The following is a 17,995-nucleotide window of genomic DNA, read 5'->3' on the forward strand; positions in this document are numbered from 1 at the left end:
AGACTTTATTTTTGGGGGGGCTCCAAAATCACTGCAGATGGTGACTGCAGCCATGAAATGAAAAGACGCTTACTCCTTGGAAGAAAAGTTATGACCAACCTAGATAGCATATTCAAAAGAAGAGACATTACTTTGCCAACAAATGTCCGTCTAGTCAAGGCTATGGTTTTTCCTGTGGTCATGTATGGATGTGAGAGTTGGACTGTGAAGAAGGCTGAGCACTGAAGAATTGATGCTTTTGAACTGTGGTGTTGGAGAAGACTCTTGAGAGTCCCTTGGACTGCAAGGAGATCCAACCAGTCCATTCTGAAGGAGATCAGCCCTGGGATTTCTTTGGAAGGAATGATGCTAAAGCTGAAACTCCAGTACTTTGGCCACCTCATGCAAAGAGTTGACTCATTGGAAAAGACTCTGATGCTGGGAGAGACTGGGGGCAGGAGGAGAAAGGGATGACAGAGGATGAGATGGCTGGATGGCATCACGGACTCGATGGATGTGAGTATGAGTGAACTCCAGGAGCTGGTGATGGACAGGGAGGCCTGGCGTGCTGAGATTCACGGGGTCGCAAAGAGTCGGACACGACTAAGCGACTGAACTGAACTGAACTGAACTGTCTTTCTTTCTCATGGAATTAAACCCTTGTCCTCTTCTACTTCAGTGATTCTCCTCTTTATGCATTAAAGTCCGGTTGATGAGCTGGTTACAATGCAGATTCCTGGGCTCCACCCCACAGAGATCCAGTTCTCTGAGGTCTGAGGCACAGTCCCAGGAATCTGCATGATACTCCACCTCCATCCCTGGGTGATTCTGGCAGAGGGCACAGGGTTACACACTCTGAGAAAGAAGACTTCAAATCCTGTGGGGCATGTGCTGAAGTGTACAGTTACAAAAGGCAAACTTACAACACCAGTGAGTTATTCCTGTAATGACACTGAGCTGCGCGTGCACTGCACCCATTTCTGCCGCTGAGTTCAGGACACCAGCCCATTCTCTGTGGGTGCTGGCACTACGGACCTAACTGAAATGAGTACAGGAGTTGCTACCACAGTTCAAGCTGCCACGTTTCCTGCCAAGAGCTTTGCAGACTTACTCGTGCAGGTCTGATTGAGGGCCGATCCAAAGTAACCTGGTTTGCAGAGCTGGCAGTTGGGGCCCTGAGTGTTGTACAGACATTTAAGGCACTCCTCTGTGACTCGGCTGCAGGACCCTGGATCAGTTACATCAATATTGTTGTTATAGGCACATGGCCGGCAGGGTGCTCTGGAAATTCTTGGATTTCCATAGAAACCAGCAGAGCATTCTCCACACTGCACCTGAAAGAAGGGGAGAAGAAAAGAGAATGAGATAACAAGTGTGTGTGTGTGTGTGTGTGTGTGTGTGTGTGCATGCGCCCATGTGTGTGGAGAGTGATGTGGATAATTGGACTCCTCTGGGGATTATGAAAGGTCACACATTTAGGATGAATAAGAGAAAGTGTTCTAAATTAAAACCATTTTAATTTACTATCTATTCAGAGAATAAAAAGGTTATTTGGATATAGAAAGTTCTTGGTGAAGAACAGACTTTAGTCTTCCTTAAAAAACCACAAAGTTGTGAGTTCAGGATTCCTGGGCCCTCAAATAAGCAAAACCACTCAAATATGCCTCTGGATCCAAAACTAATCTCAGCCCATGTTCTCCATGCAGCACTCATGGAGTTGACTCATTGGAAAAGACCCTGATGCTGGGAGGGACTTGGGGCAGGAGGAGAGGGGGACGACAGAGGATGAGATGGCTGGATGGCATCACGGACTCAATGGACGTGAGTCTGAGTGAACTCCGGAAGTTGGTGATGGACAGGGAGGCCTGGCGTGCTGCGAATCACGGGGTTGCATAGAGTTGGACATGAGTGAGCGACTGAACTGAACTGAGGACAGTAACATTACATTGCCAACATGCAAAGAGGTCCAACAAAGGTCCATCTAGTCAAGGCTACGGTTTTTCCAGTAGTCATGTATGGATGTGAGAGTTGGACTATAAAGAAAGCTGGGCACCGAAGAATTGATGCTTGTGAATTGTGGTGTTAGAGAAGACTCTTGAGAGTCCCTTGGACTGCAAGGAGATCCAACCAGTCCATCCTAAAAGAGATCAGTCCTGAGTGTTCACTGGAAGGACTGATGTTGAAGCTGAAACTCCAATACTTTGGCTACCTGATGCGAAGAACTGACTCATTAGAAAAGAGCCTGATGCTGGGAAAGATTGAGGGCAGGAGGAGAAGGGGACGACAGAGGATGAGATGGTTGGATGGCATCACCGAGTCAATGGACATGAGTTTGGGTAAACTCCAGGAGTTGGTGATGGACAGGGAGGTCTGGCGCCCTGCAGTCCATGGGGTCGCAAAGAGTTGGACACAACTGAGCGACTGAACTGAACTGAGGACAATGCAACTCTTTAAACTCAACATTTTAGAAGATGCTCATTTGCTCTGTAGAAAGGTTTTCTGCTTCATATTGAAAGTCCCACAGCTTAGTCATATCATCTAATTTACATGCATATTTTAGGGATATAAAAAGCAAGGTACCAGGCAAATGCAAGTTACTGATTCATCAGACAAAGTCCAGTTCATAACAAGATTTTGAAGGATGACGAAATGATGCTCTATCTTCCCCTGCCCGTCACGATCACTCTACACTTCAATACAATTGATTCTCTACTCAGTGGTCCTTTAGGGAATGTTGTGAAATCAGAACAAAAGGGAAAAAAAAGGTGCATATGAATGCCATACCTTTCACAGTTTCTCCCAGTTGTAAATCCACCACAGTTGAAACATGACCCAGTTTCTGGATCACAAAGTTCAGCAAACCCATTACAAAGGCAGGGGCAGCGGTTGGGAAATCCGAAGTCGCCTGCCAGGCACCGGTCACAATGGCGGCCGGCCACTTCTCCATGGCAGGGGCACTGTCCCGCTACTTGGTCACTTATGGGACTCTGTGACCTTTGAGGGTGGCAGTGACAAGCTGAGCAAAACAAAGAGAAACCTGTCAGGGTCAAGGGGCTAGTGGTGGGTTGGTGAGAGTCACAGTTCTGATATCATAATCTCTAATTTACTGTATCAACCCGATCAAGGTAAATAAATTTGAGTCCATACAGTGCTTAGAATAGAGCCTTGCATGTACTGGGTCCAGGTATATGTGCTCAGTTGGCAAGTTATATCTGCCTCTGTGCAACCCCATGGACCGTAGCCCACCAGGCTCCTCTGTCCATGGAATTTTCCAGGAAGAATACTGGAGTGGGTTGCCATTTCCTACTCCAGGGTATCTTCCCAACACAGGAATCAGTCCTGTGTCTCTGTGTCTCCTGCACCCAGTTACATATGATTTGTTAATAAGAATTCACTGATTTCATTTGATCAACAGTATGTTGTAGACAACTGCAGTGTTTTATTTTTTTAATTGTGGAATGACATATGACATTATATTAGTTTCAAGTGTACTACATGATGATTCCATATTTGTATATTGCAAAACGATCACCATCATTAAGTCTAATTAATATCTGTCACAACATACAGTTACAATATTTGTCTTGTGATGAGATATTTTAACTTGTTGTCCTATAACTTTCAAATATAGAATATAGTATTATTAACTAAAGTCACCATGCAGTACATTACATTCCAATGGCTTACTTATTATATAGCTGGGAGTTTGTACCTTTTGACTTTGTTCACTCATTTTGCCCACCTCACCTCTGGCAACCACTAATCTATTGGTGCTCTATACCCATGAACTTGATTTTTGTTTGTTTGCTTTAGATTCACATATAAATGAGATCATACTCTTAGAGAGCAAACTTATGGTTACCAAGGGTAAAGGGTAGACAGGAGGGATAGACTGGGAGTTTGGAATTGACAGGTACATACTACTATGATACATGTACATACATAACTGAATCACTTTGTTGTACACCTGAACCTAACACAATATTGTTAATCAACTATCCTCTCATATAAAATAAAAAAATAAATTGAGAAAATGTGATCACACAGAATTTGTTGTCTTCTGACTTATTTCACTCAGCACGAACCCTCTAGGTCCATTCAAGTTGCTGCAAATGTCAAGACTTCCCTTTTTTAAAATGACTGAATAATATTCCATTATTATATTATAGGTATATGTATCAGTTCAGCTCAGTTCAGTCGCTCAGTCATGTCTGACTCTTTGCAACCCCATGGACTGTAGCGCACAAGGCCTCTGTGTCCATCACCAGCTCCTAGAGCTTACTCAAACTCATATCTATTGAGTCAATGATGCCATCCAACCATCTCATCCTCTGTCGTCCCCTTCTCCTCCTACCTTCAATCTTTCCCAGCATCAGGATCTTTTCAAATGAGTCAGTTCTTCATATAGGGTGGCCAAAGTTTTAGAGTTTCAGCTTCAGCATCAGTCCTTCCAATGAATATTCAGGACTGATTTCCTTTAGGATGGACTGGCTGGATCTCCCTGCAGTCCAAGGGACTCTCAAGAATCTTCTCCAACACCACAGTTCAAAAGCATCAGATCTTTGGCACTCAGCTTTCTTTATAGTCCAACTCTCACATGCATACATGACTACTAGGAAAACCACAGCTTTGACTAAACAGACCTTTGTTGGCAAAGCCATGCCTCTGCTTTTTAATGTGCTGTCTGGGTTGGTCATAGTTTTTCTTCAAAGGAGCAAACGTCTTTTAATTTCATGGCTGCAGTCACCATCTGCAGTGATTTTGGAGCCCCCAAAATAAAGTCTGTCACTGTTTCCACTGTTTCCCCATCTATTTCCCATGAAGTGATGGGACTAGATGCCATGATCTTAGTTTTCTGAATGTTGAGTCTTAAGCCAACTTTTTCACTCTCCTCTTTCACTTTCATCAAGAGGCTCTTTAGTTCTTCTTCACTTTCTGCCATAAGGGTGGTGTCATCTGCATATTTGAGGTTATTGATATTTCTCCCGGCAATCTTGAATTCAGCTTATGCTTAATCCAGTTCAGTGTTTCTCATGATGTATTCTGCACATAAGTTAAATAAGCAGGGTGACAATATACAGCCTTGATGTACTCCTTTCCCTATTTGGAACCAGTCTGTTGTTCCATGTCTAGTTCTAACTGTTGCTTCCTGACCTGCATATAGGTTTCTCAAGAGGCAGGTCAGGTGGTCTGGTATTTCCATCTCTTTCAGAATTTTCCAGCTTGTTGTGACCCACACAGTCAAAGGCTTTGGCATAGTCAATAAAGCAGAAATAGATGTTTTTCTGGAACTCTCTTGCTTTTTCCATGATACAGCGGATGTTGGCAATTTGATTTCTGGTTCCTCTGCCTTGAGTATCTGGAAGTTCACAGTTCATGTATTGTTGAAGCCTGGGTTGGAGAATTTTGAGCATTACTTTACTAACATGTGAGATGAGTGCAGTTGTGTGGTAGTTTGAACATTCTTTGGCATTGCTTTCCTTTGGGATTGGAATGAAAACTGACCTTTTCCAGTCCTGTGGCCACTGCTGAATTTTCCAAATTTTCTGGCATATCGAGTGCAGCACTTTCACAGCATCATCTTTTCAGATTTATATATCATATCATGGAAATACATATCTATATATACATCACATTTTATCCATTCATCTGTTGGTGGAAACAGGTTGTTTCCATACCTTGGCTACTGTAAATAATGCTGCAGTGGACAAGAGGGTGCAAGTATATTTCCAAGTTAGTATTTTCATTTTCTTTGCATAAGTACCCAGAAGCAGAACTGCTGGATCATATGGTAGTTATTTTTAAGTTTTTGAGGAACCACCATGCTGTTTTTCATAGTACCTGCACCAATTCACATTCCTAGTGTACAGGGTTCCCTTTTCTCCACATCCTTGCCAACACTCATTATTTCTTGTCTTTTTTGGCAATAGAATTTCTAATAGACATGAGGTGATATCTCATTGTGGTTTTGATTTGCATTTCTCTGATGACCAGTGATCTTGAGCATCTTTTCATGTAGCTATTGGCCATACGTGTATCTTCTTCAGAAAAATGCCTATTCAGACATTCTATCCTCTGTCCATTTCAATCAAGTGTCATAAATGCCTTTATACAGAGCATCTGAGTAAGTAATATTTTTAGTGATTCAAACTTCCATGAAACTTAGGATTCAAACTTTCCAATTATAAAAATAAGAAGAATCACACTTAAATGGCTAGATTTTTCTTTTCCCTATGTGAGATAATAGAAATTCAATCTTTTTCTGGTAAATTGCAGAATTCTTTGAGCCAATCTTCCCTACACAAAAGTGTGATGCTTGTTTGTTTGACAGGGTGGTACATGGAAGAAATGTTTTCTCCTTTGTGTGTCAGCGTTTCATAATTTTTTTAAAGAAAAGAAAAAGAAATGATGGACCAAAGCACTGTTTGCTGGGTAGACAACCATGCCCAGGTGATGACCAGGAAGGTGTACCATCTCTCTGAATCATAACTGAAAAGATATGTTCCCTGATTTGGAAGGAGAATTAACCTACCTGGGTGTTTTCATGGTTCATAAGGAAGATTTCTCAGTGGGGAGCAGTGTTTTCACTAATGGTTTACATTGTGAACAGAGAACTATTTACCCTGAACATGACAGTCTTGGTAAAGAATTAGCAATGCTAGATGAAGCCTCACCTAAGCCTTTATTAAAGGGTGGCTTATGAAATGAGTTCCAAGGTTAGTTGTGACCCCAGCAGCAGAAAGGGTAAAATTTTGGCGACAGGGTCATCCCACTTTTCAACTTCCCAATCTTATGGTTTTAGCCTTTCCAACCACTGGGTTTATGCACGAGGTGATAAAGCTGGGGTTACACAGACAACTCCATGGGGTTCTCACATCTTCCCTGGGCTACTACGTTCCTATCATCACGCATGGTACCTAAGAGAGCTCTGCACACAGTCAGTGCCCACTGCATGGAAGAAGAAAGTATGGCAGAAAAATTTTCAGTGGTTCACCTACATTGATAGTCTGAACAAATATAGACAAATTCCCAATTCCACCTCTTTTAAACTCCCCACATTGATTTTCCCGCCTTTGAAACTCCAAGGTTGAGAACACGTGTGTTTTCCCCATCTGGGTTTTGCTACGTACAGTGACAGCCACGTTGCCCCAAACCATAGCTTCCTGTTGAGCACGTGTCACAGCAGCGGCCAGTCACACCAGGCTTACATCGGCACTGGCCTCCCAGTCAGCTGCAGCTGGCCCTTCGAGCCCTGTGGATGACACTTGCAAGCTGCAGGGAACAAAGAAAGTTAGAGGGAAAGGAAGTGACAGCAAAGCACCTCAGCCCATTGGTAGCTCTAGTTTTGATTTGTCTTTCTCTTTGGATACCTCTACCCCCTCAGATTATAAGGATTAAAGACAATCATGCCTGTGAAATACTTAGCACAGTGTTTGGCACAAAGTAAGTACTCAATAAACACTACTTAACACACATCACTCAGCAGTAAACATTACTTAACAAGTTACTGAAAGGCTTGAAATAGATCACTTCAATCATTAGTTGTTCCAATGTTATTCTTATTGATGCTATTATTTCTTTAATTCCTGATGATCTATGCTGATGCCAGATTACGCCTTTCATTTCCCTTATTCCATCTTTCATGAAATTGTGGGCATCCTGAAGCCGGAGTCCTGCATGGAAGAAGCATCTGACTGGAACTCAGGAAGCCCAGACTCTCATTGTGGCTGTCACTCTACAGCACTGATTCTCAGCTAGGGGGAGAACTTGCTCCCCAGGGGACATATGATAAAGTCTGGGGGCATTTTTGGATGTCACACCTAGCAGGAGGGTGCTGCTGATATCAGGTGGGCAGAGGGTAGGGTAGCTGCTAAACATCTTACAACACACAGGATAATGGCCCCTTCCCAGCAAAGTGTTACTTAGACCTAGATTTCAAAAGTGCTGAAACCCTGTTCTACAGTTTAGTGAAATGGGCAAGTCACCTCATGTTTTGGACTCAGTCTCATTTATTAAATGAAGGTTGAGGGGTGAAAGAGGTTGTTTATAGTTCATTCTAGCCCTAACATTCCAGGATTCCAAAGAAATATTTTAGGACCGTTGTTCCAGAAATCTGGCATTCCCCAAGTGACTGCCAGGCCCTTCTTTTACATACTTTTTCTGTACTGTAAGTTATGATTTCAACACATGGAGAGAATGCACTGTGTATCTAATCATTGAGCAATTGGTATTTACATTGGCTGTTAAGCTAAAACATATTAAACCATTTCACTCATGTTCCTTTGTATAGACAACGGTGCTTCAGCGGAGCCCATTGAACAGACACCCACGGCCCCATTGTGCAGCCTGGCAGACAAACTGGCTATAAGCCTTTCACATGCTCCAGGGAGCACCTGAGGTCCCGATGCTGAGGCAATTTCAACACAGTTGTGCAGCTGATATTCATCTAAATCCTGCTTGCTGCAGAAATTCTTCAGTGAGTTGATTTGGGGAATAAGACCAAGCTTTTAAAATAATGGGGAAAAAAAGGTTTCTGTTCATAGTAGGATCCTGTTCAAGATTCCAGTTATTAAAATAATTAGATCTATGAGAGTCATGGTTGAAAAGAGACTCAATTTCATCCTTTTAATTGCATGCAACTGAAGATTTTAAGATTTTCAGTTTATTTAAGAAATCTTCAACTAAATATTTACATTTGTTGACTTATGGCAAAGAAAACAAGCCTTTATCTTTTTATTATTATATTTTTTTACTTGCTAATCAATTTGTCTTAGATTAGAAAGACTGCTAACTAGACTGCTTATGATGGATTAAGAAATGACAGCTTCGGGAGTTTCCTGATGGTAGCGCGGATAAGAATCCACCTGCCAGTGCAGGGGACACAGGTTTGATCCTCGTTCCGGGAAAATCCCACATGTCACAGAGCAACTAAGCCAGTGTACCGCAACTGCTGAGCCTGCGCTCTGGAGATCAAGAACTGCCAGTACTGAGCCCGCATGCCGCAAAATAAATCATTAAAAAATTAGGACTTAGATGGTGCACTCTGTAGTATTACTGTGGAACTCTAATTCCACAAAACCCTCCTTTAGAAAGTTTTGTCTTTTTCTATGGCTGATTCATGTTGATGTTTGGCAGAAAGTAACACAGTACTCTAAAGCAATCATCTTTCAATTAAAAATAAACACATTAAAAAAAGGAAATTTTTGTCTTTTTCAGTTACACATGGACAGTGCTGTTCTACATCAAACAATCTGTGTCTTGGGTGACTTGCAGTACAGATTAACATATTAAACCTCTGAGAAGTACTGCAAGAAAGTTACCTTTGTTTTTATTGAGTTATAGTTGGTTTTTAATGCTCTGTTAGTTTCAGGTGTACAGTACAGTAGTTCAGTTGTATATATATAAAAGAATATATATTGGAGTAGGAAATGGCAACCCACTCCAGTATTCTTGCCTGGAAAATCCAATGGGCAGAGGAGCCTGGCAGGCAACAGTTCATGAGGTCATAGAGAGTCAGATATGACTGAGTGTACACACACATATAAAGAACATGCATATACATATGTATTCTTTTTCAGATTCATTTCCCTTAGAGGTTATTACAAAATATTGACTTTAGTTCCCTGTGCTATACAACAGGTCCTTGTTGTTTATCTATTTCATGTAGTTTATACCTGCTAATCCCAATCTCCTAATTCATCCCTCCCCATCTTTTTCCCCTTTGATAACTATAAGCTTGTTTTCTGTTTTGTAAATAAGTTCCTTTATAGAAAAACACTTTCAAAACTCAGCATTTCCACACTTATTTTATGGCTTGGTCCTATATCCAAATTATATTTATTAACATCCTATATGCTTAGTGTTCCACAGATGCATTTTGGGAATTGCTGACTAAAACCACACAGCTATTATGGGGACAAGGACATCACTTCAAGCTTATTCTCAAGGAGAAATGATCTATAGTTTAATAGTTACATGAAGAATAACTGTTTAGGTTTCCTGAGATTTTATCTAAATTATAATCTAATACTATTCAAAACGTTTCCTAATGACTTGGTTGAAATAGTGAAGAATGGTATAGCAAACTGATCACCAAGTTTGTCGTTTTGAACAATTGGTGGAAAAAACAGCGCTGGAAATAAGTTTGAATTCAACAGGTCAAGTAGGGAGGTGAACCCGATGGCGCAGATAAATCTCCCCTGATCTTTTTGCTTTGTCTACACTGACGTTAGTTTCCATGGGCTTTACTTCAAGCCTCTTCAGCCTTTTCCTTCCTGTCCTCTGACACACCCACACCACAGGGTGCAATGTCAAACCTGGATGATGATTTCAGTAATCCACGCTTTTCTACTCCTCAGATTTCTAACCTCATCCTCCCAGCATGTCAGCCTCTCACTCCTCAAATTTCGTAGAGAAAACAGGCAACCGCAAAGGGACTGGAGTCCCCTACTTGCTGTTGCCCAAATCCAGTCTCACAGGGACTGACACCCGTCCTCACCCCTGCGAGCTGGTGAGGGAGAGGTGTCCCAGGGAAGAGATGTCCCGGCAGCTACGCTCTGTGCCTGAGGGGACTTTCCTGTGGAATACGGATGGGGAAGCCTGCTGTGCTCCAGTCCATGGGGTCTCAGAGAGCTGGACACGACTTAGTGACTGAACAACACTGCCCTCCTTCTTCAGTCTTTCCCTTTCAATCAACATCTGTATGTGCTTAAATCTCTCCCATCTGTAGAGTCGCCTCCTTGATCTCAAATGTGTCTCCTGCTACTGCCTTGTCTCTTGATTCCTTGGAAGTCAAATTTCTTTAACAATTGTTTCCTTGCCATCTTCACTACCTCCTCGCCCATTTACCCTTATGCCAACGCAACAGCCCTCCCCTAAATGTTGGGGCTCCTTGGGGTTCTCTCACAGGCTCTCTTCTTACCCCACATCCATTTCCTAAGTGACTGTAATGAAGCTGTGTCTTTGCTTTTCACCTGCATTTATGTCTGCTGCCACATCTCAGTCCTGGTTCCAGCTCTGCACAGACAAGCCTATCGTTTGTCCCACAGGTACTGCCAATCAAACACACCCACAGTCTCCTTTCCTTTCAGTGCCTACTGCCAGGAAATAGTGCCACCATCTGCCAAGCTGCTTGCTGCAGAAAACTGAAGGCCATCTTTGATACCTGCCTCATCATAATCAACACGCCCAATCCATCCCACTTGCTCCCACCCCCAACATCAAGTTCTTCACAAGCCTGCTCAGTCTGACCAACTGACATGTCTCAGATGTGTTTATCCCTCTTCATTTCCCATCACTTCCCTAATCTAGGCCACCTGGATGACCATGGTGAGAGCCCCAAAGATGTCCCAGTTCAGTTCAGTCACTCAGTCGTGTCTGACTCTTTGCGACTCCATGAATCACAGCACACCAGGCCTCCCTGTCCATCACCAACTCCCGGAGTTCAGTCAGACTCATGCCCATCAAGTCCGTGATGCCATCCAGCCATCTCACCCACGGTCGTCCCCTTCTCCTCCTGCACCCAATCCCTCCCAGCATCAGAGTTTTTTCCAATGAGTCAACTCTTCTCATGAGGTGGCCAAACTACTGGAGTTTCAGCTTTAGCATCATTCCTTCCAAAGAAATCCCAGGGCTGATCTCCTTCAGAATGGACTGGTTGGATCTCCTGCAGTCCAAGGGACTCTCAAGAGTCTTCTCCAACACCACAGTTCAAAAACATCAATTCTTCGGCGCTCAGCCTTCTTCACAGTCCAACTCTCACATCCATACATGACCACAGGAAAAACCATAGCCTTGACTAGATGGACCTTAGTCGGCAAAGTAATGTCTCTGCTTTTGAATATACTATCTAGGTTGGTCATAACTTTTCTTCCAAGGAGTAAGCGTCTTTTAAGTTCATGGCTGCAGTCACCATCTGCAGTGATTCTGGAGCCCCCAAAAATAAAGTCTGACACCGTTTCCACTGTTTCCCCATCTATTTCCCATGAAGTGATGGGACCGGAGGCCATGATCTTCGTTTTCTGAATGTTGAGCTTTAGGCCAACTTTTTCACTCTCCTCTTTCACTTTCATCAAGAGGCTTTTGAGTTCCTCTTCACTTTCTGCCATAAGGGTGGTGTCATCTGCATATCTGAGGTGACTGATATTTCTCCCGGCAATCTTGATTCCAGCTTGTGTTTCTTCCAGTACAGCGTTTCTCATGATGTACTCTGCATATAAGTTAAATAAGCAGGGTGACAATATACAGCCTTGACGTACTCCTTTTCCTATTTGGAACCAGTCTGTTGTTCCATGTCCAGTTCTAACTGTTGCTTCCTGACCTGCATACAGATTTCTCAAGAGGCAGGTCAGGTAGTCTGGTATTCCCATCTCTTTCAGAATTGTCCACAGTTTATTGTGATCCACACAGTTAAAGGCTTTGGCATAGTCAAGAAAGCAGAAATAGATGTTTTTCTGGAACTCTCTTTCTTTTTCCATGATCTAGCAGATGTTGGCAATTTGATCTCTGGTTCCTCTGCCTTTTCTAAAACCAGCTTGAACATCAGGGAGTTCACGGTTCACGTATTACTGAAGCCTGGCTTGGAGAATTTTGAGCATTACTTTACTAGGGTGTGAGATGAGTGCAATTGTGTGGTAGTTTGAGCATTCTTTTGTATTTCCTTTCTTTGGAATTGGAATGAAAACTGACCTTTTCCAGTCCTGTGGCCACTGCTGAGTTTTCCAAATTTGTTTGCATATTGAGTACAGCACTTTCACAGCATCATCTTTCAGGATTTGAAACAGCTCAGTTGGAATTCCATCACCTCCACTAGCTTTGTTCGTTGTGATGCTTTCTAAGGCCCACTTGACTTCACATTCCAGGATGTCTGGCTCTAGATGAGTGATCACATCCTCATGATTATCTGGGTCGTGAAGATCTTTTTTGTACAGTTCTTCCGTGTATTCTTGCCATCTCTCCTTAATATCTTCTGCTTCTGTTAGGGCCATACCATTTCTGTCCTTTATCGAGCCCATCTTTGCATGAAATGTTCCCTTGGTATCTCTAATTTTCTTGAAGGGATTTCTAGTCTTTCCCATTCCATTGTTTTCCTCTATTTCTTTGCATTGATTGCTGAAGAAGGCTTTCTTATCTCTTCTTGCTATTCTTTGGAACTCTGCATTCAGATGCTTATATCTTTCCTTTTCTCCTTTGCTTTTCACCTCTCTTCCCTTCACAGCTATTTGTAAGGCCTCCCCAGACAGCCATTTTGCTTTTTTGCATTTCTTTTCCATGGGGATGGTCTTGATCCCTGTCTCCTGTACAATGTCACAAACCTCCGTCCATAGTTCATCAGGCACTCTATCTATCAGATCTACGCCCTTAAATCTATTTCTCACTTCCACTGTATAATCATAAGGGATTTGATTTAGGTCATACCTGAATGGTCTAGTGGTTTTCCCTACTTTCTTCAATTTGAGTCTGAATTTGGCAGTAAGGAGTTCATGATCTGAGCCACAGTTGGCTCCTGGTCTTGTTTTTGTTGACTGTATAGAGCTTCTCCATCTTTGGCTGCAAAGAATATAATCAATCTGATTTCGGTGTTGACCATCTGGTGATGTCCACGTGTAGAGTCTTCTCTTGTGTTGTTGGAAGAGGGTGTTTGCTATGACCAGTGCATTTTCTTGGCAAAACTCTATTAATCTTTGCCCTGCTTCATTCCTCATTCCAAGGCCAAATTTGCCTGTTACTCCAGGTGTTTCTTGACTTCCTACTTTTGCATTCTAGTCCCCTATTAGAAAAGGACATCTTTTTTGGGTGTTAGTTCTAAAAGGTCTTGTAGGTCTTCATAAAACCGTTCAACTTCAGCTTCTTCAGCGTTACTGGTTGGGGCATAGACTTGGATAACTGTGATATTGAATGGTTTGCCTTGGAGACGAACAGAGATCATTCTGTCGTTTTTGAGACTGCATCCAAGTACTGCATTTCAGACTCTCTTGTTAACCATGATGGCTACTCCATTTCTTCTGAGGGATTCTTGCCTGCAGTAGTAGGTATAATGGTCATCTGAGTTAAATTCACCCATTCCAGTCCATTTTAGTTTGCTGATTCCTAGAATGTCGACATTCACCCTTGCCATCTCTTGTTTGACCACTTCCAATTTGCCTTGATTCGTGACCTGACATTCCAGGTTCCTATGTAATATTGCTCTTTACAGCATCGGATCTTGCTTCTATCACCAGTCAGATCCACAACTGGGTATTGTTTTTGCTTTGGCTCCATCCCTTCGTTCTTTCTGTAGTTATTTCTCCTCTGATCTCCAGTAGCATATTGGGCACCTAATGACCTGGGGAGTTCCTCTTTTGGTATCCTATTATATTGCCTTTTCATACTGTTCATGGGGTTCTCAAGTCTTCCATTTTTGTCTCCCCTCCGTCATCAATTTTCTACCCTATTGCCACAGCAACCTTTTAAAAGGCAGTCTATTCAGATAACATTCCTTCTTCAAAGTTTCAGTGACTTCCCATCGCCTTAGGATATCTAAGTCACATCTCTTTTCATTCTGCTGCTCCTTGACCTCTCAGCTCACTGGTTCTCTATGTGGGAGGTACCCACCCACATGGGGCATTTTAGAAATTCCAAGGGGTAATTTTGGTTGTCAAGGTAATTGGGTGAGGTGTGTGACTGGCATTTAGTGGGTGGAGATCACAAATGCTAGACATTCTCACAAAAAGGAAAATCATCTCATGTCTCTGATAGCTTTTGAATGTTTCACTGAAGATCCATGAAGGAGGATTCTGTTTATAGTTATGAGTTGAAAGCTTTACGCTGTGTTTTTAAAACATGTTAAACGTTTTTACAACACACCTGCTTGCATGGCTGCCTCATATGTAGTGATTCTACACGTATGAGCATCTCCACACTTCACTGTCTCCCAGTGTGTTCATGTCCATGCATGCACATATTGAAGGATATACTATAGCTCCATAAATTACTTCCCTTTATTTCTCCTTTGTGTTTGCACATAACACTGATAGTATTTAGAAGCTGTGTGTTCAGGTAGGCTATAATTCCTGTGAATTTCACTGCAGGATAGGAAAGAGTGATACAAAATATTTGTAATAAGAAGGGAAGGTTGTGTCAGCTGACATTTAGAGCCACTGCCTGAGCCAAACCAAAGGACCTGTCACAACTCCCAGTATCTGCATGACTGTGCTGTCATTTCCTGCATAACTGCCTACATCTCCTCCTTAGAGCGTCAGCCCTGGTGACGGCAGGGAAGGTGCTAGTCTTACTTACACCTATGCCTACCCCAGTGGGTAATTTTCAGTAAATGCTTATTAAAAATTCTGCAGTAAAGAAGTATACATGCATTCTTAGTATTATTGTATCTTTAAGTTGATACTAAAACGACTCTGCATTCTCCAAACACAAACCAAGCAGGGTGACACTCAGAAGGAAACCAGATGGGTTAGGCTTAGGACTGAGGACAGCCAATCCAGGACTGCTGTTTACAGTTCTTGGTCAGAGTTGGTTTAAGAGCTGGCCATTCTTGGCACCAAGCCGATGGAACAGATGACAAGAGTTCCTGTTAGCTGCAGAGGTTTATAATGCCGACTCACTTCTCCTAGAAACTTCTAAGGACTTTATATTACCAACTACAGTCCATCCCAGGGTTTAAAAGAAGAATGCCAGTTTTATATTCTAGAATGCGTTATCTACGTGTGAGTCTCAGCACATTTTTATGGATGCACTTATCATGTAATTAGGGCGACTGAAAAAAAAATGAACTGACTCATAAACAAAAGATATTTGTGCAGAAGGGTTGAACACAGCTTTCCTCTGGTTTTCTTGGTAATGCATCTCAGTTAATCAGGCTACAGAGGAGAATGAACTTAGAGAGGGTCAAGTTCCAAGCAATCAAGTATTTCCCAGAACAGCAGAATTGCTCTAGTCTGTAATCATAATGAGCAAGGATTTTCTCCTACTGTCATCCTGGGTCAGGGACTCTCGGGGACACTGCAGGTGCCCTGCTCAGATCTCCCCACCCACCAGCTGCTGTGGCACTGGATGCTGAAAGCTCACAGCTGTTCCCTTCTCCAGAGAATTGGACTCAGTCAGTGTCCAGGAGTGGGTGTACTCCCAGGGGGCAAGGGGTGGGGTGGGAGCCTGTAGCTGATGATGACCCGGGCACACAAAGCCCTATCCCTCACCTCCATGTGGAACCAACCCACGGGGCGGTTCATGCCCCAGAGCTCCCTGAGCCCATCCTGGCTGAGTTCCTTCTGCTGTCTCCTCACTCCTCTTTCCCAACGAGCACCTCAAATCAGGAGCACCCGAATCTCTGTTTATAAGGAATCTCACTCTAAAATGAGGACTAAAGGCCTCTTCTGGGGTTTTGGACAGTTTGCCAAGATCTGGTGGCTCTCTTAATTTTTATTTTGGTTTTAGGATTTTTCATGACTATATGTAAGAGAATGATCACTTGATAATTGACCAAATGGACCTATTTTTAGTTAATTTCAAATTGTCCATGTATATTCTACACCTATCAAACATCATTGCGGTGGTTTTGTTTACACGCTGTCTTCTATATCAGGCTGAGGATGTGTTGAGGGCAAGAACCAGATTTTTTCCCCCTCAGGAATCAGCACAGTGCCTGGTTGTACCCTCAGAGAATGGGTGATGAATGGACAATTTGGATGGATGCATTTAACACAGCATCCAGTGATTACTTTGGAATTTATAAACTTTAGAGATATTTAGGACATGGATTTAAAATGAGAAGTAACTTGGATCTCATAAATGTAAGTTTCATGACTGTTACGATTACAATACTAACATCCCTTTGTTACTAGGAATCCTTATTTTCTTCCTTTCCCTTTCTTTTCTCTGCCTGGGTTCCCACCTGTCAGGGTTTTTTCCCCTTAATTAAACCTGTTGGATTTGATTCTCTTTCTTTGTAACTCACATGTTGGTTCATGAGCCCAGTTCTATTTAAAGTTCCTCGTCAGAATATGAATTATATGGGTTAGAGAAATCATGACAGTTTACATTTCCCATTCAGGAGTTGGTTTCTACTTTCCATTTCAATTATACTGAATTTCAGAGAAACAGTGAATAATTTTTTTAGTATGTCTCAAGTAATATTTGAGGGCAATATTTGGCACATATTTATGTCATATGCAAATGTAACTGGGTGCCCTGTATCTTTCCTCCCTCCATCTCTCCCTCTTTCCTTCCTTCCTTTCTTTCCTAAATCTTGCAGTCCCATCTTTGATGAAATAATCTTAAATAATGGCCTTTTAAAAATGTTATAATAGCTGAACTTGATGAATACAAATCCAAGATATACCTGCCCCATACTAAATTCTATAATAGATAATGAAATTAAGAAGTTCTAGCTTGTAAATTAAAAGTGTTCAATAGTTATAAACTGAAGTTTAGAGATACAATACACAAAATATGGAGAGAGATATATACATATGTATATACTTATATATAGCTAATTAAATCAGGGGTTGGCAAACTTCCTATAAAGATCAGATAGTAGAGGACAGAAGGAAGGCTCAAGAGGGAAGGGATATATATTCATATTCATATATACGTATGTATGTGTATATATATGAATGACTGATTTGAGTTGTTGCACAGCAGAAACCAATAAAACATTGTAAAGCAATTTTCTGCCAATTAAATTTTTTTTTAAATCCAGGAAGGCCAGATAGTTAATATTTTGGCTTTATGATCATAAGATCTCTGCTGCAAATACTCAGTGGTACCTTTGGAGCTTGAAAGCAGCATAGATAATACGTAAACAAACAGGCGTGTCTGTGTTCCAATAAACATTGGTAGGGTTGTAGTATGCCAATTAAATCACGATATGAGGAGATTCTCGCAGATATTTAAAAACAAAAAACAGAGCAATTTGATTTTTATCCACAAAATTTTTAAAAATCTCACACAGTTCTGTACAATTCTGCTAATGGTGGGATGAGACTGGCACTTTCATGCATTACTGATGATCCTGAAAATTAAT

General features: G+C 42.0%; 1 protein-coding gene across 1 annotated transcript in view; it reads right to left on the reverse strand.

The window, feature by feature from the left end:
- The window catches only part of LAMB4 (laminin subunit beta 4), a 117,175-nt gene that overhangs the window by 44,153 nt on the left and 55,027 nt on the right, over positions 1-17,995 (reverse strand). Inside the window, 6 exon segments of the mRNA XM_069588888.1 lie at positions 1,091-1,313; positions 1,564-1,573; positions 2,764-2,995; positions 7,110-7,219; positions 7,221-7,251; positions 8,306-8,483. Coding sequence (XP_069444989.1) covers positions 1,091-1,313; positions 1,564-1,573; positions 2,764-2,995; positions 7,110-7,219; positions 7,221-7,251; positions 8,306-8,483 — 784 coding nt within the window.

This window comes from Ovis canadensis, chromosome 4, assembly GCF_042477335.2.
Source record: "Ovis canadensis isolate MfBH-ARS-UI-01 breed Bighorn chromosome 4, ARS-UI_OviCan_v2, whole genome shotgun sequence".
NCBI classification, from domain to species: Eukaryota; Metazoa; Chordata; class Mammalia; order Artiodactyla; family Bovidae; genus Ovis; species Ovis canadensis.